Genomic DNA, 14211 nt, shown 5'->3' with positions numbered 1-14211 from the left:
GAAGTCATGTGATACTTAACGTTCTGTGTCTGATTTATTTCACTTAGCATTATGGTTTCATGATGCATGCATTTTCCTACAAATGTCTCAAATTTATGCTCATTTATAGGCAAGTAGTACTCTACTGTGTATGAATACCACATTTTCTTTACCACTTATCTGCTGACACGCATATAAGCCACTTCTAAGATTTACCTATTATGAATTGTACTGCTAGGAACCTGAGTACACTTATGTCACTGAAACACATATTTGGGAAGATACCCAGAAGAGGTACAGCTAGGTCAACCAGCATTCTGGCTCAAGTCAGATCTTCAAGGGTAGGAACAGTGGGGACTTGGGCAGGAAAGAAGCTTCCTTGTCAATGGCAAAGGCAAGATACAAAGCTCAGAGGTGGAAAGGAACATGGTGGTGATGGTGGTAATAGCAGCATTTCCCCAGCACTTACCACTTACCAAGCATTGTTATAGTTGATTCACATACATTAAATTACTTTTCCTTAAAACAATTAAGCAAAGTGAGAATTGCTACTATTCTCATTTTACAAATGAGAAAACCAAGGAGCAAAGTGGTTAAGTAACTTGCTTGAGGTTGTACATGCATCGAATGTCAGCGGTATTGCAGCAGAGAGTCTGGGGGTCATCGTCCCCTCTCACACTCTTACTGTGTGTGTTATGCCACCTGATGAGGTGCTGATGAGACGGTAGAGAATCAGTCCTGGCTGGAAAGGAGATAGGAAGCCAGTCCATTGTGAGATATGTGGTTGAGTAAATAAGTCAAAGAATGAAGAACCTAAAACATCAAGCAGAGGGCATTTAACTTTATCCGGGGCAGAGTGGGAAACAATCCCTTTTTTATCAGTGTGAAAACATGGGACACATTTATTCAAAAGAGTGGGCAGGCAGCCATAGTCAGAAAGGATTGAGAGATAAATGGCTTAGGCATGGGGATGGGAGAGACCAAGGCCCCGAGATTACAAGAAGGACTTTGATGCAAGCCAGGTACAGCTGGTAGGTGACAGGCCAAGGGTAGGTGTGGCAATAGAAAGAAAAGAAAAATAATGACGAGGGCTGGAGCCAGCAGTGCTCCTGAATCCAGGTGGTTCAGGGCCTGCTCCCTAGGGCAACTCCAGAACAGGTGGCGTTATCCCCACAGTACAGGTAAGGGAGTTGAGGCACCCTGTGATTATTTAGTTGGGATGAATAAGTGCTAAAGCAGAGATATAAGCCTAGATCTTTCTCAGTTTTTGTTTTTTAAAGTGAAATAATGTAGTGCCGTAATACTGCAAGGCTGCTGATATAGTGTGATGAATTGTTCATACAATACAAGATACTTAAACGTATGAGGAGAAATCAGTGTCCTGAGCCAGGGGGATTAAAAAAGGCTGGTGGCTGAGTATTAAAGGATGGAGAGTTTTGTCACTTGCAGAAAAAATGAATGCATCTGAAGATTACCACGTTGAGCTCAGTAAGCCAGATTCAGAAAGACACATATTATGTTCTCCCTAATTTGTGAAAGCTAAAAACGATGACAGGAAAGCAGAAAGAGGAGGAACGGAAGCAGAGGAAGGGGAAGTGAGGGAAGGCGAGGAGGTATAAGGGCAGGTAATAGAGGCATGCATGTGATTGAAACACATTATACACATTGAAATCCCCCCCGCTGCCAAAACACATGAAAATAGAGAGGATGTGGGGAATGGGAGGCGATGGAGGGAAATGAGTAAAGTATGTTATGTGTGTACACGTCTGTCACTGTTAGTCTGTATAACCAGTATGCGCTAATAAAGGGTGTGAGTGTGTGTCTGTGTCTGTGAAGAATACAGAGAAGAATGCAGTAGGTGGGAAAAGCTTTCAGAAGTGAACAAGTCATGGCTATGTTGAGAGAACCTGGGGCTCCTCCTGTCGCAGGAGCCACTGAGGGGAGAGAGAAAGAAGTCGGTGATTCACTGATGGGTTGCTGATGGATTATCAAGTGGAAAAGCAGAGTCCACTCAGTCAGCCTGATGCTCTTAGTAACCCTCAACAAACAAAGGCAGATCCAGGTGCATGAAAGCGGGTCAGTGGGAGGGCATGGGAGTGCTGCCAGGAATGGGGTGGAGAAGGGAAGTGAGGCCTGACGTGAGAGGTGGAATTCTGATGCACCTGAGGCTACACTCTGTATGCATTTTCTCAGCCAAGGTAGCTGGAGATCGGAGAGGTGCTCAAGGTGAGGCTGAAGAGCTGGACGCCAGGTAGTGAGGACTCCCATAAACCAGCTGGAGGTGCCTGGAAAGAAGCTGAAAGTCTTAGGAGCCACTCGAGATATGAGAGGACTCAGTGCTGTGGTAGACAGGATGTAAGGAGCTGAGAGAATGAGATCTATCACTTGGTTAAAGGGCAGCAGAGTAGATATGTGAGCGTTCTAGGAGCCACTTCTACAGAAACTCTACCCTCCTGCCTTGGCCCATTTACAAGGTCTTGCAAGGGAGAGACCTTTGAGAAATGCGTGCGTGTGAAAGAAAGCCACTTTCATTTTCCAACTATCTTAAAGTGTATCATCATCCCTTTAACATCTCTATTGTGATAAACTTCCAAAGTTCTTCCTGTAGCAAATAAGCAAATTTAAAGAGATTGTGTTAAATTATTCAAGAAAGTAAGATGTCTTGTTAATGAAGTGTAGAATTATTCATTTTTGTCCTAGACTGCAGCTAATCTCCTACTGTATTGGTTTATTTTACTGTATCTGGACACAGTACCAAGATTGTTTGAGATGAGGCTGAAACCAACTGTGAACTCAGCCATTTGTTTATCACATGAGAGACTGCTTCCTGCCTTCAGTAGACCACTGCAGTAGTTCTGTAAACTTATTGGATGTGTGTTTGTCTCTCTGGACTCAACTACTCCAAGGCCATGATTGTATCTTTTTTGTTGTTATTGTCGTTGTTGTTGTTTTTCTTCTGGTACCAGGAATCGAACTCATGACCTTGCACTTGCCAGGCAGGCGCTTTGCCGCTGAGCTAAATCTCCAGCCCCTATGATTGTATCTTATTCACTGTGTATTTTTAATCCCTATCTCATTGCTTTAAAAAAAAATGTTGAATGGAGAATGACTCATAGTTAGGCACTTTTTCTCTGGTCCTTGTTACTGTGATTCACATCTTAATTCAAATTTAGAAATGAAGGATAGTACTCTGGACATTAAGATATTTGCCTGGACCCTTTAGGAGGGAAAGTACCGTAACTGGCTGCACTTTGGTCTCAGTTACAGTGCTGATTGCTTAGAGGCATGTACATGAACACTGATGATGGTGCTTTAAACCTGGCAGCCCTATGATGTGAGCAGGAGCAGCTGAATGGGAGGCATGGCAGTAGGCTACTGGTTTAGACATCAAATGGTCTAGGTCTCAGTGCTAGTACACATAGCACAGAGGGTCCTTGAGCATGGTGTGTTCCTGCCTGGCCTTCTGCCAGGATAAGGCCCCTTTATCCTTCAGTCACCACATAACCTGTCACATCCTGTGTTGCCACCTCTTGTGCTAGTTTCCTAATCTGTGTTCTTGTGGGACCTACGAGTTTTCTTCATAGCAAGTAATTGGTGGAGTAGTTATTTTGCCATCATCTACTTGTCCATATCTTTCTCAAGGGCAGGGACACATCTGTTCCTTTCACCCAGCATCTAACCCAGGACCTGGCACACACTGTGTTCTGGGTAAGTGCACATGGAGCCAGTGAATCGTGGTGAACCTGGAACAGGAGTCACTTTCCTCAGCTGTTTAAAACCTGTGTACTAAAGGTTATTGCTAAGATTCTTTCTCTGCAAAAATCAATGGATGGATTAACTTTTCACAGTGTTTTACTTTACTATAATAGTTATTCACACCTACGTTTGCAGTTGCAAACCATATAAAAGAATGTGAAATGGGAGTGTATTCATTCAGTTCAGAGGTAACAGGTTAGAAAAACCTGTGTTTCCCTATAGAATAAAAATTGAACCAGCTACAAGATGCTAGAGTTGAATGGGTTAACAGTGGAGTAGGATCATTGCCCTTGTTTCCAGTTCCCCTGAATTAATTTTTATAGTCTAGTTTCAAAATGCTTCATACTTTGTGTGGGACAAGCTTTTATAGAGGAATCTGTCCTGAGAACAGCCTCAGCTGGATTCCCATTGCACTGTCTTCCGTACTTCTACATTGCTATTTCATGTGCACACTGTACTGTCCCTCGTATTCTTTAGTAAAGTAATAAGGCAGGATGGGCAAATCAAACCTATGTGATTTAATGAATGTTTTAATAAATTTGAGTGCTTAAAATAAATTAATGTTTGAGTAAAGATTTTCAATTTAAGAAGCCCTGTCCTGAGGAATGTTGGGCTTTCGTGATGGTTTTATATGATAATGGTGAATCATTGAACAAGTGCGATTAACAAGGGCAGACTTCTTGAGTTTGGACGGAAATTTGTACAACTAATTCTAATTGTGGAAAGACAAAATTATATATATATATATATATACATGGTGCTTTTGCCACAAATTGTAATCTCAAGGAAAAATGTAGATTCATATTTTTGTTCATTAACTTAATGGTAGGAAAAATCTACCTTGGCACATCTTTCAGTTCTTTATCACAAAGAGAATATGAGAGAGGCTGCTACAGTGACCAGAGGTTTGGAGTGAGTTGTGTGTGCATGTGATGGTGCGTGTGTGCAGGAGCACATGTGTTTGGAGTGGGTGTGTACCTGATTGGTGCCTAAGGGTGCTCGGGAATGTACAAGTTCATTTCACTGTTGAAAAGCCAGTGTAATAAAACTTTATCTATAAATCATGGTAATTTAACTATAACCATCAATATATCCCACACTAGCTGAGATCTATGGAGAAGGTGACTTTGGTCATAGGCCATAGATGGTTCTGGCGTATGAGTCACCGTGAGTGCTAGTGTGTGGGGGGTGGGGGAAGGTAAGGGAGGAGCGGGAAGGGGCTCATGCTGCCTTCTGACTCAGCTCCGAAGTGGCTCCAGGCCAGGAATTAAAGACAGAGTGAAGTCCGCATTATAGGCTTTTCCATGTATTGTTGGCAGGATAGCAGCTGTTTACTGACAGCCCGTTGCTTTAGAAGGCACCTCCGGCCAGATGGAATCTCTGGGCTAAGGCCTAACGGACTCAAATGTTAAGGAGGTTTAAGTGAGCCTGGGTAGGCATTTGCAAAGATGATACTGTTTATTTACTATCAACCAGAGAAGTTACTATCAATCAAGATAGGTAAAGTACTAGAACAGCACTGTACTCAATACTGTGCGAGAGTCCACATGCACAAGTGTTGCCAAGGCTTATGTGATTGGACTGCAGGACTCCACCTTCCCTAAGAAGGGTGTTCCTTGAGTCCTTCTATTACCAAGCATTCCAGCTCACTCTCCAAGGAGGGGCCTATATAAAACATAATACAGCACAATTCTCTCTGCACCCTGTCACTCACCTTTTCCTTACATACTCTGAAAGGACGATTGTTGCCCTTCGATTCTGTTTCCTGAAGTTTCTCCTTGTCCCTTATGTTTTGCATAATATGTTACAGTAGTGTGTTAGTAATGTAATAGATACAATGTGTCAAACATTTTACACATATTATTGCAAATACTTAGAGATCTGCAAAATGGACATTATTGGCTCAGTTTATTAATCAGGAAAATAGCTCACATTCCCAGAGCTGGTAATGGGCAAAGCTGGAATTTAAACAAAATTCTGTCATTTCAAAGTCCATTTTTCTTTAAAAAATAATATTAACAATAGTTTTAATAACATTTACCAAGCCATTACATGCTGTACAGTGTCTTGTAAAAAACTTACAAGGTAGATACCTACTGAAGCACAATTGAGGATGGCAAACTAAAGATCAGAAAATTTAAGTAACTTGCCACTGTTATTTAGTGAAAATAGAACCCAAATTTGAACCATTTGATTTGGTTACAAAGATTTTCACCCACTGGATGATACCATTTACTGGATTTTTATGGGTGTGGTGCTATAACCCAGGTAAAACCAAGGTGAAGTGTTAAGGGTAGGGTTGTAAAGAAGAGCTTAGAGCAATGTAGATTGTAGGTTAAATAGACTCAGACTCTCTATTTCTTTTCTTTTTAGATGTCAGCCTCTGGAGCAACCAACCAGCCTTCCAGTATGAATCCCACAGAAACTAAGGTATGAAGGACCTTCAGGAGTCACCCTGGGTGAATGCTACCTTAGGTTGATTATATTGTAGTTTGAGGTGTAAGCAAATCAAATATGTACACTAACTGTTGGCAGATGAGTTATGTATCCTGGGAAGGTTATACCATGGAAGTGAACATTTTCTTCCCAGCTTGGAGGGTTCTGTGGGAACTCGTCCTTACTTTTAATGTTTACCTTGAACACACCTGTGGACAGACATCTATTGTTTTAGAATATCTAGAAAGAGTAGTCACTTGGGAGTGGTTGGAATTTTCTGTTTGTTGTTTTTGAATTGAAAATAATTTGTCCAAGTACATTTCTCTGGACCTAAGTTCTTAATTTCTTGATAAAACTTTATTATTTTTCTGGACACTTAAAAACAAATACAAAAACAGGAAAAGTTACATGAAGTGATATAGAAACAAGTGAAACACACTGGTTCTTTTAGGTGCCTTTTGAAATTTCTGAATTTAGGTCATAAAGGATACCATTTTATTAGCAAACACTTGTTGAATTCTATTTGGAGTTTATTATAATGATTTCTTGGAATTTTAGAAGAAAAATAAAAGAGTGTTCTCTATCTGTAATTGTCACGTAGAGTAAATCTAGTTCTGAGAATTGACTAAAGTTACCTTATACCCTCCTTTATTGTGTCTCAAACTCTATTTCTTGTGAATATGTCAAGGTATTAATTATAAGTAGGAACATTTGCAAAATGCTTTCAACTCATAAATCAGCATTCTTTAGTGCCTTTAAGAAGCATTCCAGCTTCATTATTATTAGGTTGCCTGTTTAAAGTCACCAGTGTTTATTTGTTTTCTTCCTTCCATATTACTTTCCCATCATCCCAGGGGGAATGCAGCACCATATTTATTTATTGATTTATTTATTTTTGACTTTTTGGGACAGGGTCTTTCTATGCAGTTCAGACTGACCTTGAGCTCACTTTGTAGCCCAGGTTGATCTTGAACTTGCAGCGATCATCCTGCCTCAGCTTCCCAAGTGCTAGGATTATAGGTGGGTGCCACCATGCCCGGCTGCCTAGCACCATATTGAGTGCTACCAAGAATCATATGGTCTCCTCTTAAACTACAGTATTACAATATCTGAATATCTGAAAACCCATTTATCTAAGCTCTTATAAATATCATTAATGTTTATTTTAATTTTTAAATTTCTTTAAATCTGGAATTGTATTTTAATATTTTATATTTATATCAATTTCTTGATGTTTGCAAAGTATACATTAAATGACCTATGATTGATTATTCCATTAGCTGTCATGATTTATTTATATCAAGCTTCATCTTTCAAGTCCTATCATTTTTGCAGTGCTGAGAATCAAACCCAGGACCTTGCACATGCTACGCAAATACTGTACCACTGAGCTATACCCCCCCCAGTACTACCTTAATCATAAAATAACATTAAAAGACTAAAGAAGAAGCATCTATAAAACAAATTTTTCATTGAACTTACAATCCATGAAAAGTAAAAGATAAAAAGGAGAGTCAGAAATACAGGATTTCCTTTCTATTCTTTTGGTTCACTTCTAACCCGTTGGTGATTCTAATTCCCTGTATCTGAAAGGCCAGTGCTTATTTCAAGCGCGCCATTTTTTAGAGCACGTGTCAGCAAACTGTTCAGGGATCATGAAACATTAATCATGAGGATTCTTGGCAGTCCTAGGAAACCAGGGGAGGGAGGACAGTAGGTGAGAGAAATCAGGGAGACACAAAAACAAAATGTACATGATGAAGTGTCACCAGGGCGTGACTCAGGACCACTTTTGGCCTCAATTCTCTTTGCTTGGTGTATTTCAATTATGCTACTGTCATCAATCACCCTTCTGCTCTGCTCTTGGAGGTGTTTATGAGCTTGAGCTGGATGACTTTATGTCTCCAAATATTTGAGCTTTCAGAGAAAAGGTGCCATTTGAAGACAAATCTTCATCTTTTTCTACAAATTTAAAATAAAAGGCTATCCCTGAAGGGGCATGATATGTCTAAATCCATGTTCTATATCTCTTGTCCCTGGAACAATAGCGTGGCTATTCACATTTAAGTGTAAAATGGAGGGTTTTAATCACTATGAAATCCCTGAGAGATTGGGTAGCAGGGACACCGAAGTGAGATGGCTGGGCTTGGAATCCTGCTTCTATACTAGCTGGGATAGTAGACAGCTTGCTTTGGTACTCTTATCTGTACAGTGTGGAGGAAAATTATAAAAGGGGCACTCTTTCACAAGAATGCATAGGAAAACAAACACGCATTGAACGGTTCCTGTCCTGAAGCAGATTCCCAGCATGAGTTGGCTGCTGGCCAGTGCAAGAAAGACAGTGCTTGCAGGTCAGTGACTGAGAGCATGGGACGCTGCTCCATCACAGGTGACTTTGTGAAGTTATTTAATGTCTTCACCTCAATTTATCATCTGCAAAATAGGTACCATAATAATAATTGTCTCATAGTGTTATTAAAAGTACTAAGTGAATTGGCATAGGTATAGCTTAAAAGAGTCCCTCGTGATTGATAAGCTCTAATTATTAATTGTCATTATCATTATTATGTTCAGTATCACCACTGCCTCAAATATATTGAACGATTATTGATTTAAATGCATATTGCATTTTCAGTTGCTTATGTGTGTGAGCATGCATTCTTAATTGTAATATAAAGTTTGCCCATGCAAAACCTTGATTGCCAAATTACAAATTGGGAGCCATTAATAGATTCAAACCACTCTAATACCAGCTGGCTTATTCTCCTTGTTAACCATTGGATAAATTGTATTTGCATGAACTAAAAAAAAAAGAATGCATAAACAGAGTGCCACAAATAGAAGCTCATTAGCAAGGGTGCAATGTAAAAGGATTCCAAATCTAAAATTTCATTACAGACATTTCTTCGATCATGAAATTTGCTTTCTCACCAAAGCAATGAGTGTTGTTAGGACAAGGTCTCATTACATGATAAAGTGTATGTCTATGCTATTGAACCCCATAGGTGATAAATTAAGAGACTATTTGACGTTAGCCTCTTCAGATAATAAAATAAAAAAATCGAAGTTTGTGCTGATACCATCAAGTAGAAAAGAGAGAAAGAAATGGCAGAAAACAATAGGCCTAATTTGTAATCTTTTCCTCTGAGAAAAGTTCATAAAATATTTTGCAAGTGTTATTCCTGAGTTTCTACCTTGCCCAAGTCAACAATGCACGCATGTTCATATGGAGTTACCTTTTTTTTTTGCATAGGTTATCTATAGCTGAGTAGAATGCTGTAAAATACTAAAGATCGTAAACTGAAACCAGTTTTTTATGAACACTTTTAGAACTTTATATTAGATCCCTACACCCAGAACTGTGACTTACACGGCAAAATCCATGCACTAAATATTTGCAAAATTGTTTTCAGATTACGTTGGCAGAATTTCAGAAAACTTTTGACAGCACCCGTGATTATTTGATCCTAGCCAAACACTGGAAATGTAGGTTAAAAACATTATTGCTCAAACAGCCTTTATACCAAGAAGGAAAGGAAAGGAATTAAAAATTAATTTTATTGATAAAAATCTTCATTGAATAATGTAGACCCAGACTGAAATATTTGCCCTGAGCTTTACAGTTTGTATGCCTACATCTTAGAGTCACATGCACATGCATTGACTGGATGCAATAGATAAGTAGACTGGCTCTTGATATAAGCATGTAAGCTTTCTTTATATATGTCCTTATTTGCCTGTCAAAGTAAAATTACACTTGGGGCTGTGCTCTTATATTAGGCACCTCCAGCCAGCAAACAGATGGAAGGACCACAACCTCCTAACAGGAAAAGACACAAAAAACAGGTGATATGGCTCACTGTACCAGGACATCTCTGCTTGCTAATTGTCACTGCAGCTGCTCAGCACTGGCTGATAACAGCAGTTCAGTTTTCTGCAATGCTCTGACTACATCATGGACTTTCTGTAGCCTAACCACTCATCAGTCACATTCTGGCACTAAAAATATATTTCACTGCTGTCTGTGCCCTCGATTCTGTCACCATCCCATTGTCGCCCATTTTCCAGTCAAAATCATTGGTGAGAAGTTCACTGATTAAAAAGATCCCATTAGTGATTTTGAAACAGGATCCGTCCGTGACTTTGAAGGATGGGGACTTTTGTGTTGCATCTATGTTTGCATGATATTATTAGTGATCTTTACAGACCTTTGGCATGCATAGCAAGAAATGAGATATAAACTGCCACATGAACAGAGAAGAATATTATTGTACCTGAGTGTTTATCTAAGAAGTTACAATTTCCAAAATATAATAAACCACCTCAAAATTATATTTTTAATATTAAAATCATCTTTCAAGCTTACTTAGTTGATGAGAATCTGTTATAGTCTTTGTAAACTATGTCCATGTTTTTCTTCTTTCCTTTTTTTGTTCCTCCTCCTCCTCATCCTCCTCCTTTCAATTTAGGCTGTAAAAACCGAACCTGAGAAATCACAGTCAACTAAGGTAAATGATTTAAGTCTTCTAGTAACATATTTGGATTCTTTTAAATAATAATTAGTAACCTGGTTCCTATACTGGTGCTGTGGTATAGGGATGTCTCAACTAATTAACTTTGGACTACCTTGTTGAATGTAATTATAATATATGTATACTGTTATAACATTAAATCCGTATATAGTTAAAAGAAAATATAGTATTTGAAAAACAAAACAATATATTTCCAAAGGCATTTTGTTCTAATCTCAATGTTTAAAAGTAAAATAATTGTAAAAATGAAGAAAGCAAGAGAAATAGGAGAGCACTTAGAAGATAATAGCTAGAACTACTTTATCACATATCTTATGCCAGGAGCCAGAAATGTGAAACTTAGCGATTGAATCGCAGGCATATGTGTATTTGTTTGCTCACAGCAGTGAACATCCAGTTACAGTTACACTGAGACACCAGCTTGATGCGTCTGCTGAATCTGGCACCTAGAGTGAATCTTTTCTAAGAGGCCAGCTGGGTTATTCTTCATGGTTTTTCTTGGTCAGTGGAGCTGGTTATCAGTTACTCAAGGGACAGTGCTCACTTTCCGTTGGGAATGGTTTCTTTTGGTATGCTGACTCATGGCTCATCAGATGGGAAGTCATTCCACCTTCCTTGAGAAGCAGGTCCCAGGGTGTCTGGGAGCACAAATGTTTCTCTTCAATAAAGTACTATATTTTATTTGTTCAAATGCTTAAGCAAATAGATAAGACCAAAGGGTTTCCTGTAGGAAAGCACAGAGATGCTTTGGGCTGAAGTACTTTAAGTACAGGTGAGTGCTGCATTGTGAGATCAAAGGTGAGGATTTTGTGACGTTATAGAAGGCCTCTTGGTGGCCCCTGAGAACTGTAGTTGCATAGGGGATCCTAGAGCAAAGAATCTGGCAGCCAGGTGGAAGTTGGCTCATAGTTCTCATTTAAAGGCTTTTGGTTATCTGCTAAATCTCAAGTAAAGTAGGTCTCTAGTGATACGATCTTCTCTATTTGTAATAAAGCAAAACCCCTGTAAATCAGTAAACTGAAAAAACTACTTCATTCATCTCTTGTAAAGGTTTTTTTTTTCTAAAATTAATTTCTAGTGTGGGTTCGCTGGTCAACAAACCTAGTGGTTGTCCTGATCACTTGACATCTTTGTAGATAGACTTGTAGTTGCCAGTTTATCTGCATGAATTATGAAAAACAGCTAGGAAATTGGAAAAATGTGTATTTGAAAACATCTCTGTCATATTCAATTTTCCATTATTGTTCTAATAATTCCTAGTAGTGGAGACTGGTGGTAGGGTTACTGTTGACCAGGCAGCACTCACCCACTCTACTCCCAAAGAATCATACCCGAGTGAGCTTTTCCTGAGAGAGACAGAATGCTTTAGTTGAAATTTTTATTCTTAAGTCTTTTTGGAAACAGGAAGAAAAATGTTCTCTAGTGTAATTAAAGTTTTAATCTTTTGAAATTAACAGCTATCTGTGGTTCATGAGAAAAAGTCCCAAGAAGAAAAGCCAAAGGAACATGCAGAGGTAAATGGTTATCCCCACGGCTTGATATTATGAGGTTATATTGTTTTGTTAAACTCTCATCATTTGAGGTGAATCCTGAGTCTGGGTGGCTAAATACTTGGGGCTTTTCAGCTAAAATGGTGCCACCACGTGGCAATAGCAGTGTTTACAACTTACTCAAGTGATTCTGGGAAGGAATTGCACTATTGCAAATTTTGTATCTGAAGTAAACTTCATCACATTTCTATCATACTCATTCAAATTCAGTTAAAACCACGAAGATCACAACTATTACAAATGGCTCTTATTCTATAAAGAAAGTATCAGTATTGTGCTGAAAATATCATCATGTTAACAATGTCTTTGTATGTGTTTATGTGCGTGTGCATGTGTGCTTTTAGCCAAAAAGCCTACCCCAGCATGCATCAGATGTACAAAGCAAGCCTGCTCATGGTGAAAAAGCAGCTTCCAGATCAAAGGAACAGCTGACATCAGAGAAGTCAGCGGAAGCAAAGGTAAACGAAAGAGTTCATAGATATGAAAACACTGTCCTCCACTTGCCATTAAGATTTGGTTTCCCGATCCACATTGCAGTGTGTAGTTGAATCTACAGGGATATGCTGAATACGTATTTGTACTGTCGTGATTTGGTGCTGTTATTTTATTGGTTTCCCAAATCGTCGTGTTGCTACTTGGGCTTACAGAGGGCCTGAAAAGGACATTAGACAGGCTTAGTAAAATGCACTGTCAAGCTCTCTCCCCCTGACCAGCAGTGACAGTTGTGACTACCAGGCAGCAGGCTCTGGTAGCTTCCAAACAGGGGACTTGGAACCTCTTTTAACGTGGGCTGGGATTTTAGGCATTATCTTCTGCTTTTTATTTTCTTTCCATTTTTTTTTTTTTTTTTTTCAGACAGGGTATTATTGGTAGTTGCCCACTCTGGCTCAAGCAATCCTTCTGTATCAGCCTCCTGACTAGCTGAGACTACAGGTGTACATCACTGCGCCCGACCTTACCCGCTTCCTTAAATGAAAGTTGAAGGATTTTTAGTCTTATTGCAGAAAAGATGAACTTTTAGAGGCAAAAAAATCAAGAAATTCACTTCATAACTTTAAAGTTAATGGTAGTCAGCTTTTACAGGCCTAAGAATCTATGAGTAGAAATTTTTGAGAGCACTTAGAAGATAATAGCTAGAACTACTTCATCACATATCTTATGCCAGAGATCACAAATTTGAAACTTACCAGTTGAATCACAGACATATGTGTATTTGTTTGGTTTACAGTGTTGTTTAAATATTTTTAATTAGTTACCAGCAATTAGAGTTAGAATATTTCATACAAAACTACAATTTCTAGCTTTTCTTGAAATTCAGAGTAAGGGTGATAATGAGATCACACGGCAACGATTGAATACAGCCATGGCTCCCAGTGTATACGCTCCAGTTTACCTCTCTGCCTGCCTGGCCTGCCCAGCCTATTTGTGGGACCTGCGTAGACACTGTAGGCTCTGAGTTCAGCTCTGTGAGGTACCTGCATTGCACTGTGGGCAGTAGTAGCCAGTAAATGTCCAGGAGGGCAAACTGGCAGGTCTAAGTGACATTTGAAACTCTTGTTCTTGGCAGTCAGCACTCAAAGGTATTTAGTCTTATCAATCTTTTCTCTCCACTGGCAGACTAAATCACCAGCCACTGTTTCTATGGGTAAAGAGAGTGCTGCTGCTGGTGTGACTGCAACTTCTGGCAAACCAGATGACAAGGTGAGCATGCAAGCGTGAATATAGATCTCAGTGCTTATCAGGAGTCTTTTATAAGAAACATATGCTCAAGTAACCTGCCATTTGATAAGACTGAATGGGGATTGTATGTGAACGTTTGTGAAGAAAAGCATGCATTTAAGAGATATAAAGTGAACAAGGTACTAAAAAATGACTCTAAAATTCATGTATTCAATGAACACTCATTGAGCACCTGCTGTATATAAGGCCTAGTATCAATGCTAAGGAAATTAAAATGT

The 14211-nt window shown here is 39.2% G+C and overlaps 1 protein-coding gene across 1 annotated transcript in view; it reads left to right on the top strand.

The window, feature by feature from the left end:
• The window catches only part of Cast (calpastatin), a gene marked incomplete in the record, with an annotated part of 114191 nt that overhangs the window by 51864 nt on the left and 48116 nt on the right, over positions 1-14211 (top strand). Inside the window, 6 exon segments of the mRNA XM_013512987.1 lie at positions 6109-6165; positions 9952-10017; positions 10641-10679; positions 12161-12217; positions 12598-12711; positions 13871-13954. Of these exon segments, the coding sequence (XP_013368441.1) occupies positions 6109-6165; positions 9952-10017; positions 10641-10679; positions 12161-12217; positions 12598-12711; positions 13871-13954 (417 nt within the window).

Source organism: Chinchilla lanigera, unplaced genomic scaffold (assembly GCF_000276665.1).
Source record: "Chinchilla lanigera isolate Chin_1 unplaced genomic scaffold, ChiLan1.0 scaffold00017, whole genome shotgun sequence".
Taxonomy (NCBI): domain Eukaryota; kingdom Metazoa; phylum Chordata; class Mammalia; order Rodentia; family Chinchillidae; genus Chinchilla; species Chinchilla lanigera.
Note: the sequence above shows the minus strand (reverse complement) of the source record. Positions and strands in the feature narration are given on the sequence as shown.